The sequence below is a fragment of the Phocoena sinus genome, chromosome 1 (assembly GCF_008692025.1).
Source record: "Phocoena sinus isolate mPhoSin1 chromosome 1, mPhoSin1.pri, whole genome shotgun sequence".
NCBI classification, from domain to species: Eukaryota; Metazoa; Chordata; class Mammalia; order Artiodactyla; family Phocoenidae; genus Phocoena; species Phocoena sinus.
The window spans coordinates 161,321,746-161,337,260 of record NC_045763.1 but is presented as its reverse complement, the minus strand read 5'-3'; the positions used below and the strand labels follow the sequence as shown (position 1 = coordinate 161,337,260).

At 40.6% G+C, this 15,515-nt stretch overlaps 1 protein-coding gene across 1 annotated transcript in view; it reads left to right on the top strand.

The window, feature by feature from the left end:
- The window catches only part of LOC116741694 (kinesin-like protein KIF28P), an 85,693-nt gene that overhangs the window by 25,399 nt on the left and 44,779 nt on the right, over positions 1-15,515 (top strand). Inside the window, exons 3-4 of the mRNA XM_032608667.1 lie at positions 2,058-2,261; positions 12,432-12,467. Coding sequence (XP_032464558.1) covers positions 2,058-2,261; positions 12,432-12,467 — 240 coding nt within the window. The remainder of the gene's footprint in view (positions 1-2,057; positions 2,262-12,431; positions 12,468-15,515) is intronic.

The window sequence follows — 15,515 nt, the reverse complement described above, 5'->3', positions numbered from 1 at the left end:
ATATTTCTAAATTATGATGTATACATTGTCTTTTTAGACATCATGCTATTGCACACTTACTAAATTACAGTATAGTGTAAACATAACTTTTATATGCATTGGGAAAAACAAAAACTTTTTGTGACTCACTTTATTGCATTATTTGCTTTATTGTGATGGTTTGGAACTGAACCCAGAGTATCTCTGAGGTATGCCTGTAGTTAACAATACAGTATTGTATATTTGAAAGTTGCTGAGAGAGTAGATCTTAAAAGTTCTCATCACAAGAAAAAAAATTAGGGGAATTCCCCTGTGGTCCAATGGTTAGGACTCTGTGCTCTCAATGCTGAGGGCCCGGGTTCGATCCCTGGTCGGGGAACTAAGACCCCACAAGCCACACCGCATGGCCAAAAAATAAACAAATAAACAAACAAACAAAAACTCTGTGAACTAAATTTATTCTGGTAATCATTTCTCAATATATACGTATATCAAATCATTATGCTGTACATTTGAAACTAGTATAATGTTATATGTCAATTCTATCTCAGTTTTTTAAAAGATAGTTTTATAAGACTGCAAGAACTGTGCTGTAAAGAGACTTGATTAACTTTATCAACAGCTTTCCCTCTCATCCTCCCTATCTTTTGTTGATCACCTATTAAGATACTGCAGAATTATAGTTTTACATACTGTAGTGTAGGAAAATGTTTCATGTAGTTGATGATAGGATGAAGAACAGGAAGAAACTAGAAATGTAGCTCTGTGACTTCTTGGCTTACCTAATATGCAAATCACTGACACCCAAAAGAGATTTCAATGGAAAACTATACAGAAAACTCTACAGCTAACAAAATTTACAGAATGATTCTATTCTCTAAGATTTTGTTTATTTAATAAAATTCTATGTTGCTTGTTTGAAGTTTTCAATTCATAAAAATTGGCAATAAAAGCATTTCCCCCAAATCTCCAAATAGCACAGAGGAAAAAAAGATAGCAAAACCAGTTACTTTACTAAGCTTGTGAGCACTCCTTAGGTTCAGCTAATAGCTCCTAAGGTAGAGTGGATATCTATTACATAAATACGTTTTTCTGGTAAAAGTATGGTCTCAATGTTCTGAAAAACCACTGGCCAGATTCCACATTTTAAGCCTAGAGCTCCCCTAACACTTACAGTGTAATACTTTTTATTCCTTTCTCATGAGAAATGAATAGTGTAAGAAAATTGGTTATTGCCTATTGTCCTTATATAAATCACACTACGTTAGTATGTGCATCTTTCCCAGAAATAAAAATTATATAAATTACACAAATGTATATATTGCAACAAATGGAGTGTATAATGCTTACTTACTATTTTATGGATATTAGAGAACAGAAAAGAAAATGCACTTTGAGACAGCCTCAAATAAGAGAATTATTGCTGGCTATGGCAATAACAGATAATATCTCTCATATTATAGATAACATAATAGATAATAATAGATAATCAAATGATAGATAATAAAAGCCAGACCGCATCTTCTCTTTCAAGCAATTGTGGGCACAAGCATCTGTGTCTGCCACTTGAAAAAAAAGGGTGCATATGTATATGTGTGTGTTGGCTTCAGAACCACTAGGTCTTGTTAAAAAAAAAAAGAAGAAGAAAGAAGGTTCAGCAGCAGTGAGTTATAGTGTAGGAATTTTGTGACGTTGTTTGGATTAAAGAATACAGAGAAAGCAGAAAACACTCTGACTGGTGTGTGTCCCTTGGTGCCTTGAAATTCTTGTCTAATTGCTGAATTTAAAGACCTAGCCCATGTTTTGTCAAGGCTATAAAATACTCAAATCCATTACTGATGAATACTGCCTAGTTGAAGATACATGGTGATTTGTGGTGATCAGTGTTTTCCAAACTGACAAATCCCTTTTTGGTTGCCAGCTTTATTTCACTGGTTCTAAGACAGCATCTGAGTTTTATTTCAAGTAAAAGTCATATGATACTAACTAAGGTGGAACTCACCAAAACCAGAATATTAGATTTTAAGAGTACTGTGAAAAGTCAGTGCTGAACTTGATGCCTGTGGTCTTCTTTCCAGAGAGATGTTTTCCACGATCTTGGCAGGGGAATTCTGGACAGTGCCTGGCAAGGCTATAATACTACTCTCCTGGCTTATGGCCAAACGGGCTCTGGAAAAAGCTATTCCATGATTGGGTTTGGGGCAAACAAGGGTATCATTCCAAATGTGTGTGAAGAGCTATTTCAAGCAATTGAGAACCGGGAGAAAAATCAAGAATACCAGGTATGTATTATTCTAGAATCCCTTATTTAAGGAATTTTTTTTTCATTTTGGAAATTCTCTGCCCCCAATGAAAGTTATCGGGATCTCTATTTTAGGATAATGTTAATTATCCTAAAAGGCTAGTCTCTTCAATAAATGGTGTTGGGAAAACTGGACAGCCATGTGCAAAAGAATGGAATTAGACCACTATATTACACCATACACAAAAATTTACTCAAAATGGATTAAAGACTTGAATGTAAGTTTTGAATCCATAAATGTCCTAGAAGAAAACATAGGCAGTAACCTCAATGAAATCGGTCTTAGTGATGTTTCTGTGACTCTGACTCCAAAAGCAAGGGAAAGAAAAGCAAAAATAAACAAATGGGACTAATAAAACAAAAAACCTTCTTCACAGAGAAGGAAACCATCATTAAAATGAAAAAGCAGATAAAAAGAAATGAAACTGAGTTATTTGTAATGAGATGGATGGACTTACAGTCTGCCATACAGAGTGAAGTAAGCCAGAAGAGAAAAACAAATACCGTATGCTAATGTATATATATGAAATCTAAAAAAAAAAAAAGGTCATGAAGAACCTAGGGGCAAGACAGGAATACAGACACAGACTTACTAGAGAATGGACTTGAAGATATGGGGAGGGGGAAGGGTAGGCTGTGACAAAGTGAGAGAGTGGCATGGACATATATAGACTCCCAAATGTAAAATAGATAGCTAGTGGGAAGCAGCCGCATAGCACAGGGAGATCAGCTCGGTGCTTTGTGATGACCTAGAGGGGTGGGATGGGGAGGATGGGAGGGAGGCTCAAGAGGGAGGGGTTATGGGGACATATGTATGCATATGGCTGATTCATTTTGGTGTACAACAGAAACTAACATAGTATTGTGAAGCAATTTTACTCCAATAAAGATCTATTTTTTAAAAATGAGGTCTTCCCTGGTGGCGCAGTGGTTGAGAGTCCGCCTGCCGATGCAGGGGACAAGGGTTCATGCCCCGGTCTGGGAAGATCCCACATGCCGCGGAGCGGCTAGACCCGTGAGGCATGGCCGCTGAGCCTGAGCGTCTGGAGCCTGTGCTCCGCAACGGGAGAGGCCACAACAGTGAGAGGCCTGCATACCGCAAAAAAAAAAAAAAAAAAAAAAAAAGGGGGCAGAAGACCTGAAAAGGCACTTCCAAAGAAGATATAGAGATGACCAACAGGGACATGAAAAGATGTTCAACGTCACTAATTATTAGGGAAAAGAAACTCAAAACCACAATGAGATATTGTTACCAAAAGTGGGGTACAGCTGCTCACTGCTCAAAAGCCAACAAAGGGGCAAGGTTGGTGGAAAGGAAAGTTTGCTTTATATTTCAGAGGCTGGCAACCTGTGAGGGAGGGTGGACTCCTGTCCGAAGGCCGACTGCCGCCAACAGTCAGTGGGCAAGAGCTTTTACAGGGAAAGGACAGAGGGGGCTACATGTAGAAACAGTAGTGTCAGCTCTGACAGTCGTCTTGAAATTGGTTGTGTGGTGATCTGATCAGCATCGTCTTGATTGTTTTAGGTATGGTTAATCTTCAGTTCCAGGGTAGGTTTGTTCCCATTTTTTTGAGGCCAGTTCTCAGAATTCTGGCAGCTTTTGTCATGGCTACAGTCTGGTCATCATACAGTTAACTTCTTCCACCTGGTGGGGTTTTTAGTATCTATAAGACAGCTCAAAGGATATGGCTCAGAATATTATCTACAGCCCTTGGAGAGGAACTAAATGTCTTTGACTATGCTTAATGACTGAATGATTATTTAGTCTTGTTAGACTGTTTTTTTTTTATTTAATTTAATTTACTTTTTTTATACAGTGGGTTCTTATTAGTTATCCATTTTATACATATTAGTGTATATATGTCAATCCCAATCTCCCAGTTCATCCCACCACCACCCCCACTTTTCCCCCCTTGGTGTCCATACGATTCTCTACATCTGTGTCTATTTCTGCCTTGCAAACTGATTCATCTGTACCATTTTTCTAGATTCCACATATATGTGTTAATATATGATATTTGTTTTTCTCTATCTGCCTTACTTCACTCTGTATGACAGTCTCTAGGTTCATCCAAGTCTCTGCAAATGACCCAATTTGATTCCTTTTTATGGCAGAGTAATATTCCACTGTATACATGTACCACATCTTCTTTATCCATTCCTCTGTTGACAGGCATTTAGGTTGCTTCCATGACCTAGCTATAGTAAATAGTGCTGCAATGAACATTGGGGTACATGTGTCTTTTTGAATTATGGTTTTCTCTGGTATATGCCCAGTAGTGGGATTGCTGGGTCATATGGTAGTTCTATTTTTAGTTTTTTAGGAACCTCCATACTGTTCTCCATAGTGGCTGTATCAATGTACATTCCCATTAACAGTGCAAGAGGGTTCCCTTTTCTCCACACCCTCTCCAGCATTTGTTGTTTGTAGATTTTCTGATGATGCCCATTCTAACCAGTGTGAGGTGATACCTCATTGTAGTTTTGATTTGCATTTCTCTAATAATTAGTGATGTTGAGCAGCTTTTCATGTGCCTCTTGGCCATCTGTATGTCTTCTTTAGAGAAATGTCTATCTAGGTCTTCTGCCCATTTTTTGATTAGGTTTTTTGTTTTTTTAATATTGAGCTGCATGAGCTGTTTATATATGTTGGAGGTTAATTCTTTGTCCGTTGATTCATTGGCAAATATTTTCTCCCATTCTGAGGGTTGTCTTTTCATCTTGTTTATAGTTTATTTTGCAGTGCAAAAGCTTTTAAGTTTCATTAGGTCCCATTTGTTTATTTTTGTTTCTATTTCCATTACTCTAGCAGGTGGGTCAAAAAAGATCTTGCTGTGATTTATTTCACAGTGTTCTTCCTATGTTTTCCTCTAAGAGTTTTACAGTCTTATATTTAGGTCTTTAATTCATTTTGAGTTTATTTTTGTGTATGGTGTTAGGAAGTGTTCAAATTTAATTCTTTTACATGTGGCTGTCCAGTTTTCCCAGCACCACTTATTGAAGAGACTGTCTTTTCTCCATTGTATATCCTTGCCTCCTTGTCATAGATTAGTTCACTGTAGGTGCGTGGGTTTATCTCTGGGCTTTCTATCATGTTCCATTGATCTCTATTTCTGTTTTTGTGCCAGTACCATATTGTCTTGATTACTGTAGCTTTTTAGTATAGTCTGAAGTCAGGGAGTCTGATTCCTCCAGCTCCGTTTTTTTCCCTCAAGATTTCTTTGGCTATTCGGGGTCTTTTGTGTCTCCATACAAATTTTAAGATTTTTGTTGTAGTTCTGTAAAAAATGCCACTGGTAATTTGTTAGGGATTGCACTGAATCTGTAGATTGCTTTGGGTAGTATAGTCATCTTCACAATATTGATTCTTCCAATTCAAGAACATGGTATATCACTCCATCTGTTTGTGTCATCTTTGATTTCTTTCATCAGAGTCTTATAGTTTTCTGAGTACAGGTCTTTTACCTCCTTAGGTAAGTTTATTCCTAGGTATTTTATTCTTTTTGTTGCAAAGGTGAATTGATTAATTCACCATTAATTTAATTTCTTTAATTTAATTTCTCTTTCTGATATTTCATTGTTAATGTATAGGAGTGCAAGGGATTTCTGTGCATTAATTTTGTATCCTGCAACTTTACCAGATTCATTGATTAGCTCTAGTAGTTTTCTGGTGGCATCTTTAGGATTCTCTGATTTTCTTCTCTGATTGCCATGGCTAGGACTTCCAAAATTATGTTGAATAATAGTGGTGAGAGTGGACATCCTTGTCTTCTTCCCAATCTCAGAGGAAATGTTTTCAGTTTTTCACAATTGAGAATGATGTTTACTGTGGGTTTGTCATATATGGCCTTTATTATGTTGAGGTAGTTTCCCTCTATGCCCACTTTCTGGAGAGTTTTTACCATAAATGGGTAAAACGCTTGTCAAAAGCTTTTTCTGCATCTATTGAGATGATCATATGGTTTTTCTCCTTCAGGTTTTTAATATGGTGTATCACATTGATTGATTTGCATATACTGAAGAATCCTTGCATCCCTGGGATAAATCCCACTTGATCATGGTATATGATCCTTTTAATGCGTTGTTGAATTCTGTTTGCTAGTATTTTGTTGAGGATTTTTTCATCTATATCCATCAATGATATTGGTCTGTAATTTTCTTTTTTTTTTCTAGCAGCTTTGGTTTTGGTATCAGGATGATGGTGAGCTCGTAGAATGAGTTTGGGAGTGTTCCTTCCTCTGCAGTTTTCTGGAAGAGTTTGAGAAGGTGTTAGCTGTACTCCAGATGCTTGATAGAATTCACCTGTGAAGTCATCTGGTCCTGGACTTTCGTTTGTTGGAAGATTTTTAATCACAGTTTCAATTACTTTACTTGTGATTGGTCTGTTCTTTTTTTTCTATTTCTTCCTGGTTCAGTCTTGGAAGGTTATACCTTTCTAAGAATTTGTCCATTTCTTCCAGGTTGTCCATTTTATTGGCATAGAGTTGCTTGTAGCAGTCTCTTAGGATGCTTTGTATTTCTGCGGTGTCTGTTGTAACTTCTCCTTTTTCATTTCTAATTTTAGAGTCCTCTCCCTCTTTTTCTTGATGAGTCTGGCTAAAGGTTTATCAATTTTGTTTATATTCTCAAAGAACTAGCTTTTAGTTTTATTGATCTTTGCTACTGTTTTCTTTGTTTCTATTTCATTTATTTTTGCTCTGATCTTTAGGATTTCTTTCCTTGTACTAACTTTGGATTATGTTTGTTCTTCTTTCTCTAGTTCCTTTAGGTGTAAAGTTAGATAGTTTATTTGAGATCTTTCTTGTTTCTTGAGGTAGGATTGTATTGCTATAAACTTCTCTTTTAGAACTACTTTTGTTGCATGCCGTAGGTTTTGGATCGTTGTGTTTTCATTGTCATTTGTCTCTAGGTATTTTTTTATTTCCTCTTTGATTTCTTCAGTGATCTCTTGGTTATTTAGTAGTGTATTGTTTAGCCTCCATGTGTTTGTATTTTTTACAGATGTGTTCCTGTAATTGATATCTAGTCTCATAGTGTTGTGGTCGGAAAAGATACTTGATACAATTTCAGTTTTCTTCAATTTACCAAGGCTTGATTTGTGACCCAAGATATGATCTATCCTGGAGAATGTTCCATGAGCACTTGAGAAAAATGTGTATTCTGTTGTTTTTGGATGGAATGTCCTATAAATATCAATTAAGTCCATCTAGTTTAATGTACCATTTAAAGCTTGTGTTTCTTTATTTATTTTCATTTTGGATGATCTGTTCATTGGTGAAAGTGGGGTGTTAAAGTCCCCTACCATGAATGTGTTACTGTCGACTTCCCCTTTTATGGCTGTTAGTATTTGCCTTATGTATTGAGGTGCTCCTATGTTGGGTGCATAAATATTTACACATGTTATATTTTCCTCTTGGATCGATCCCTTGATCATTATGTAGTGTCCTCCTTTGTGTCTTCTAACAGTCTTTATTTTAAAGTCTATTTTGTCTGATATGAGTATTGCTACTCCAGCTTTCTTTTGGTTTCCATTTGCATGGAATATCTTTTTCCATCCCCTCACTTTCAGTCTGTACGTGTCCCTAGGTCTGAAGTGGGTCTGTTGTAGACAGCATATGTAAGGGTCTTGTTTTTGTATCCATTCACCCAGTCTATGTCTTTTGGTGGGAGCATTTAATCCATTTACATTTAAGGTAATTATCAATATGTATGTTCCTATTCCCATTTTCTTAATTGTTTTGGGTTTGTTATTGTAGGTCTTTTCCTTCTCTTGTGTTTCTTGCCTAGAGAAGTTCCTTTAGCATTTGTTGTAAAACTGATTTGGTGGTGCTGAACTCTCTCAGCTTTTGCTCATCTGTAAAGGTTTTAGTTTCTCCGTCAACTCTGAATGAGATCCTTGCTGGGTAGAGTAATCCTGGTTGTAGGTTTTTCTCCTTCATCACTTTAAATATGTCCTGCCACTCCCTTCTGGCTTGCAGGGTTTCTGCTGAAAGATCAGCTGTTAACCTTATGAGGATTCCCTTGTGTGTTATTTGTTGTTTTTCCCTTGCTGCTTTTAATATGATTTCTTTGTATTTAATTTTTGACAGTTTGATTAATATGTGTCTTGGCGTGTTTCTCCTTAGATTTATCCTGTATGGGACTCTCTGTGCTTCCTGGACTTGATTAACTATTTCCTTTCCCATATTAGGGAAGTTTTCAACTATAATCTCATCAAATATTTTCTCAGTCCCTTTCTTTTTCTCTTCTTCTTCTGGGACTCCTATAATTCGAATGTTGGTGCGTTTAATGTTGTCCCAGAGGTCTCTGAGACTGTCCTCAGTTCTTTTCATTCTTTTTTCTTTATTCTGCTCTGCAGTAGTTATTTCCACTATTTTATCTTCCAGGTCACTTATCCATTCTTCTGCCTCAGTTATTCTGCTATTGATTCCTTCTAGAGTATTTTTAATTTCATTTATTGTGTTGTTCATCGTTGCTTGTTTCCTCTTTAGTTCTTCTAGGTTCTTGTTAAATGTTTCTTGCATTTATTCTATTTCCAAGATTTTGGATCATCTTTACTATCATTATTCTGAATTCTTTTTCATGTAGACTGCCTATTTCCTCTTCATTTGTTAGGTCTGGTGGGTTTTCATCTTGCTCCTTCATCTGCTGTGTGTTTTTCTGTCTTCTCATTTTGCTTATCTTACTGTGTTTGGGGTCTCCTTTTTGCAGGCTGCAGGTTCGTAGTTCCCATTGTTTTTGGTGTCTGTCCCCAGTGGCTAAACTTGGTTCAGTGGGTTGTGTAGGCTTCCTGGTGGAGGGGACTAGTGCCTGTGTTCTGGTGGATGAGGCTGGATCTTGTCTTTCTGGTGGGCAGGTCCACGTCTGGTGGTGTGTTTTGGGGTGTCTGTGGCCTTATTATGATTTTAGGCAGCCTCTCTGCTAATGGGTGGTGTTCTGTTCCTGTCTTGCTAGTTGTTTGGCATAGGGTGTCCAGCACTGTAGCTTGCTGGTCGTTGAGTGAAGCTGGGTGCTGGTGTTGAGATGGAGATCTCTGGGAGATTTTTGCCGTTTGATATTCCATGGAGCTGGGAGGTCTCTTTTGGACGGGTGTCCTGAAGTTGGCTCTCCCACCTCAGAGGCACAGCACTGACTCCTGGCTGCAGCACCAAGAGCCTTTCATCTGCACGGCTCAGAATAAAAGGGAGAAAAAGTAGAAGGAAAAGAAAGAAAGAAAGAAAGAGGATAAAATAAAGATAAAATAAAATAAAGTTATTAAAATAAAAAATAATTAAGGAAAAAAAATTTTTTAAGTAAAAAAAAAAAATGGACAGACAGAACCCTAGGACAAATGGTGAAAGCAAAGCTATACAGACAAAATCTCACACAGAAGCATACACATACACACTCACAAAAAGAGGAAAAGGGGAAAAAATAATATATCTTGTTCTCAAAGTCCACTTCCTCAATTTGGGATGATTCGTTATCTATTCAGGTATTCCACAGAAGCAGGGTACATCAAGTTGATTGTGGAGATTTAATCGGCTGCTCCTGAGGCTGCTTGGAGAGCCTCTTGTTTGTTCGCACAGCTCCTGGGGTTCAGCTTTGGATTTGGCCCCGCCTCAGCGTGTAGGTCGCCTGAGGGCGTCAGTTCTTCCCTCAGACAGGAAGTGATTAAAGGAGCTGGACGTGGTTAAAGGAGCAGCTGATGCGGGGGCTCTGGCTCACTCAGGCCGGGGGGAGGGAGGGGTACGGATGCGCAGCAAGCCGGCGGTGGCAGAGGCCGGCGTGACGTTGCACCAGCCTGAGGCGCGCCATGTGTTCTCCCGGGGAAGTTGTCCCTGGATCCCGGGACCCTGGCCGTGGCGGGCTGCACAGGCTCCCGGGAGGAGAGGTGTGGACAGTGACCTGTGCTCGCACACAGGCTTCTTGGTGGCGGCAGCAGCATCCTTAGCGTCTCATGCCCGTCTCTGGGGTTCGCACTTTTAGCCGCGGCTCGCGCCCGTCTCTGGAGCTCCTTTAAGCAGCGTTCTTAATCCCCTGTCCTCGCGCACCAGGAAACAAAGAGGGAAGAAAAAGTCTATTTCCTCTTCAGCAAGTCCAGACTTTTCCCCGGACTCCCTCCCGGCTAGCCGCGGTGCACTAGCCCCTTCAGGCTCTGTTCAAGCCACCAACCCCAGTCCTCTCCCTGTGATCCGACTGAAGCCCGAGCCTCAGCTCCCAGCCCCGTCCACCCCGGCAGGTGAGCAGACAAGCCTCTCGGGCTGGTGAGTGCTGGTCGGCCCTGATCCTCTGTGCAGGAATCTCTCTGCTTTGCCCTCCGCACCCCCTGTTGCTGCGCTCTCCTCCATGGCACCGAAGCTCCCCCCTTCCGCCACCCGCCGTCTCCACCCGCAAAGGGGCTTCTAGTGTGTGGAAACCTTTCCTCCTTCACAGCTCCCTCCCGCTGGTGCAGGTCCCGTCCCTATTCTTTTGTCTCTGTTTATTCTTTTTTCTTTTGCACTACCCAGGTGCGTGGGGAGTTTCTTGCCTTTTGGGAGGTCTGAGATCTTCTGCCAGCGTTCAGTAGGTGTTCTGTAGGAGTTGTTCCATGTGTAGATGTATTTGTGATGTATCTGTGGGGAGGAAGGTGATCTCCGCATCTTACTCTTCTGCCATCTTCCCCCTCTCCCCTCCCATGCAGTTTTGTTTTGTTTTGGTTTGGTTTTGGTTTTGTTTTTTTTTTTTTTTTTTTTGCGGTATGCGGGCCTCTCACTGTTGGGACCTCTCCCGTTGTGGGGCACAGGCTCCGGACGCGCAGGCTCAGCGGCCATAGCTCGTGGGCCCAGCCGCTCCGCGGCATGCGGGATCCTCCCGGACCGGGGCACAAACCCATGTCCCCCGCATCGGCAGGCGGGCTCCCAACCACTGTGCCACCAGGGAAGCCCCTTGGTTTTGTTTTTTGCAGTACGCAGGCCTCTCACTGCTGTGGCCTCTCCCGTTGCGGAGCACAGGCTCCGGACGCACAGGCTCATTGGCCATGGCTCACGGGCCCAGCCGCTCCGCGGCATGTGGGATCCTCCCGGACCGGGGCTCAAACCCGCGTCCCCTGCATCGGCAGGCGGACTCTCAACCACTGCGCCACCAGGGAAGCCCTCCCATGCAGTTTTAATCTGCTTCCTCTGCCTTGTTTCTGGAGTAAGCAAGTGTGTGCACGCTCTTCATGAGTGGAGTCTAGGTTTCTTACAGCCCTCTGTCAGTCTCACTGGTTTTCAAAGCAGCTAGGGGAATTCATCCTCCCGGTGTCAGACCCCAGGGCTGGGTTGCCCACTGTGTGCTCAAACCTCTCACTCCCCAGTAGGATCTCCAAGCCTGTGTAATACCTCTCCTCTTCTGTGTCCCTCCCAGGGACACAGGTCCCGACTTGATTGCTTCTCTTCCCTTCCGACCCGATTCTCTGTGGATCTTTCTTATAGCCTTGGTTTTGTAAGCATCCTTCTGCTGGTTTCCAATTAGTTTTCAGTGAGAATTGCTCCACGGGTACACGTAGTTTTGATGTGTTAATGAGGGGAGGTGAGCTTAGCGTCCTCCTGCGCTGCCCTCTTGATCTCCCCTCCCATTTGTTCATCTTAAAATGTGATGCTCTCTGAAGCTAGTTGGAAGCTCTGGGGAGGTAAGGTTTGACTGGCAGGACTCACCACAGGGTGACTAACAGATAAGCCAGCTTTTCATGGGTAAGGGATGGTGGTGGCAAAATGTCAGTATCTTAGAGCCTTTTCTCTAGACTAGAGAAGTTCAGATTCCCCCAATCTCCTGTTTAAGGGGTGTAAGCTTGGCTAGCATTATTCCAAAAGCACAGTAGGGTTAAAGACCAATCTTTTTCTCTGCATATGTTCATATCAGAGAGTGAGCAATAAAGAACATTTTTCTCTTCTCAGTTGAGGCTGAAACACACACACACAGGCACACACACATGCAATGTTTTGTATTTTTTAATTTATATTAAGAACTTCCTCCATATCATTAAAATTAGTTGAGAATCTCCTGTTGCTTGTGAAAAAGCTTTACTGTATTTAATATTTCGCTTTTTCCTTTGTTGTACATTTATCTCGTTTCCATAGTACTTTTTTTTTTTTTCAAAGATGACTGCTTCAAGAGAATCTTAATTTACTTTATGCCCTTTTTTATACAGGTTACGTTCAGCATGCTGGAAATTTACAATGAACAGGTAACAGTGATTATATTTTCTGACACACAAATCTGAGTGACTCTGCAGCTTAATAAATATCAGAGGCTCCCCCTCACCGATCCTACAGATAAAGTCAAAACTCTTTAGCCTGGCATTGACTCTTGAGCCCTAACCTACCTCATTTTAGGTAGGTTCCACTTCATTTTATGTCCTTGTGTCTCCACGCATTCTATTCTTCAGCCACATAGAACTATTCTTCCTTTCCAGAATATGTCATTCTTTCCTACATCTATCTTCCCCTACCTGGAATACCCTTCCTGCTTTCTCTGGCCTTAAAGAAACTACTAAACTTCAAATCCAGCTCAGATGTCAGCTCCTCTATACATCCTAAGGCTTCAGTCAGTCGGGCTTCAGGACAGTGGTTGGCAAACTTTATCTTCAAAGTCCAGACAGAAAATATTTTAGGCTTTGAGGGCCATAAAGTCTCTGTCACCACTACTGTATTCTGCCCTCAGAGCACAAAAGCAGCCACAGAGGTATGTAAGTGAGTGGACGTGGCTGCATACCAATAAACCTTTGTTTACAGACACTAAAGCTTGAAATTTCACCTAATTTTCACATCACAAAATATTTTTCTTTCGATTTTTTTCAGCCATTTAAAAATGTGAAAAACATTCTTACCTCAATGATCATACCAAAACAAGTGGAGGGCTGAATTTGGCCCATGGGCCATAGTTTGCCTGATCATAGAACCTGGGTTCAAATCCCAGCTCTCTCATTTACTAGCTTTGTGACTTTGGGATATCACTTTATCTCAGAGCTCAGTTTGCTTATTTATAAAGTAGAGAATTTAAAACAAGACACTATACTTTGAGATGCACTGAATCTTAAATTTCTAGCGTAGCGCTTATCAAACACTAGATATTGAGCAACCTTTCCTCTTTGTGCTTATATCATACTGTAAAATTTTATTTACATATTTGTATCTCCAGAACGGATAATTGCACCTTTCTATTGGCAATACTTAGTATAATACTTGGTTTAGAACGGATGCCCCTAAGGTTTGCTGAATGGGTAAATTGACAGGGGTATCTATAATTCTAAGTTTCTTAACGGTAGTTTCATACCCCAAGATTTCTTGTGTAACCCCAAGTGCTATCCCAATGCCTTGCACTTAATCATTACTAAATAAATATTACTGAAGGAATAAATCTGTCAGTGTTTTTCTCTTTATATTAAGGAGAGGAAATACCCATTTTTTTTCTCATATGCTTCCATGAGCCATTTATTACTGTTGAAGGTTGATAGTAAATTCAAATGGGTTGTTATGTTAAGGTCACAGATTAAGTTTCTATTTCTGTCAAGTTGATGGGCTTGGGAGACAGTATAGCTCCTTTATTTCATACCAGTAACTTCAGGAGGACAACTTTACTTCCTTTATTATGAAGTTCTGTGAAAGGAACAGGGGAGAATTGCATCACATTGTGGGTCCCTTACTGATACCTATTAATGAGGATAATCTCTCTGGAGTTCTCTTTTCTTATCTCTAAAATAAGGACATTGGCCATCCTAAATACTTCTTCATGAAAGTATTCATGAAATACTTCTTGAAAGACTTCATGAAATACTTCATGAAATACTTCTTCATGTCTCATCTTCTACGAGTCTCTGGTATTTTTCCAGCAGTACTTCCTGTCATGGAGAATGATTCCTGTCATGGAGAAGTTTCATAGAAGATATAACCTCCACTGAAGATAGTAATAAAATATATTACATATGCCGCATGAATGGTGAAAAGAAAGGCATAGAAGAGAGAGAACTAATACTGTTGGTGTTGTTTGTCAACAGAGTTAGACTGGGCCTCGAAAGATATTTACGAGTTTGGTGAGGCAGTAGGAGGCCTGGGGGACACTTTAGGCAGCAGGATTCGTATTTAATAAGTCCACGGATACGTGAAAGCACATGGCGTTAAAGGGAACAGTGAGAGTCCTGTGTAGCCGGAGCTGGAAGCATGTGGGGAGGTGAGAACAGGGAAACATCAGTAGATGGCGCTAAACATCAGTTGCTAAAAGGCAAAGGCTCTTTGTCTGGGAGGCAATGGAGAGTTAGTGAAGGGTTCTAAACAGGGAAATAAGAGAATCAGACTGGGGTTTTAGAAGATTTCTCTAGCGGCAAAGTCATATTTGAAGGAGTGCCAGATAGAGACAGACTTAGGAGTCATAAGAGCTGAGGTGAGTGAGGAAGTTCTCGTGATAACCGTCGATTCAATCTCCAGGTACAACCTGGAGGATCAGGTACCAGGATCTGCCCTTGTCTCTGGGCACTTCCATATTCCATTTAGATAAACCTACTTACCTTTCTTCTAATAAGCCTTCTTCAGACACATCTTCAGCCTTAAATGCCGCTTCCTACAATTTATAATCACTCAGTGGAAGTTATAGAAAAGGCTTCCTATCTAAGACAGAGTTGCCTCCGTTCTGATGTCTGCTTATCTCTGACCTTTCTGTCCACTGTCCTAATTTGCTTTCCTGAATTCAATCTGTGATCTTGCTTTGACTCTAGGACTTAAAGCTACAGAATACTTGGGGAGATCTTAGAGACCATTTTATCCATCGCTCTTCTCTTATGAGGAGAAAACTGGGGATGTAAGAGACTTTCCAAGGCTCTCACACTTTGGAAGCAGAACCAGAACTAAGAGCCCAGGTCAGATTCCCAGCCCAGATCTCCCTGCATCGTATAATACCAACTACCTGCTCTAGGGACTCTGGCTCTACCAGGCTCCCATAGCTCGACCTACTGTGCCTTGGCAGAAGTGGCTTTTTGGGGGGAGAGGCAACATGGACTTTCACCTGAGGCCATGGTCTAAGTGTGACATCACACAAATCTCCAATAATAAGAAGAAAATCCAAAGAATTACCCACAGTGTCTTGTTAGGTTTGGCTGTAGCAAATACTGTTTGGGTTAAATAAGTTTCCCTTGGAAGTAGATATTCACAGTGGTGGCATTTGTTGCAGCATGATTTAACCTAGGCAGAACATTAGGTACTTTGAATGTTACTAACTTTTAAGTGTTTTAAGTTTCATTGAT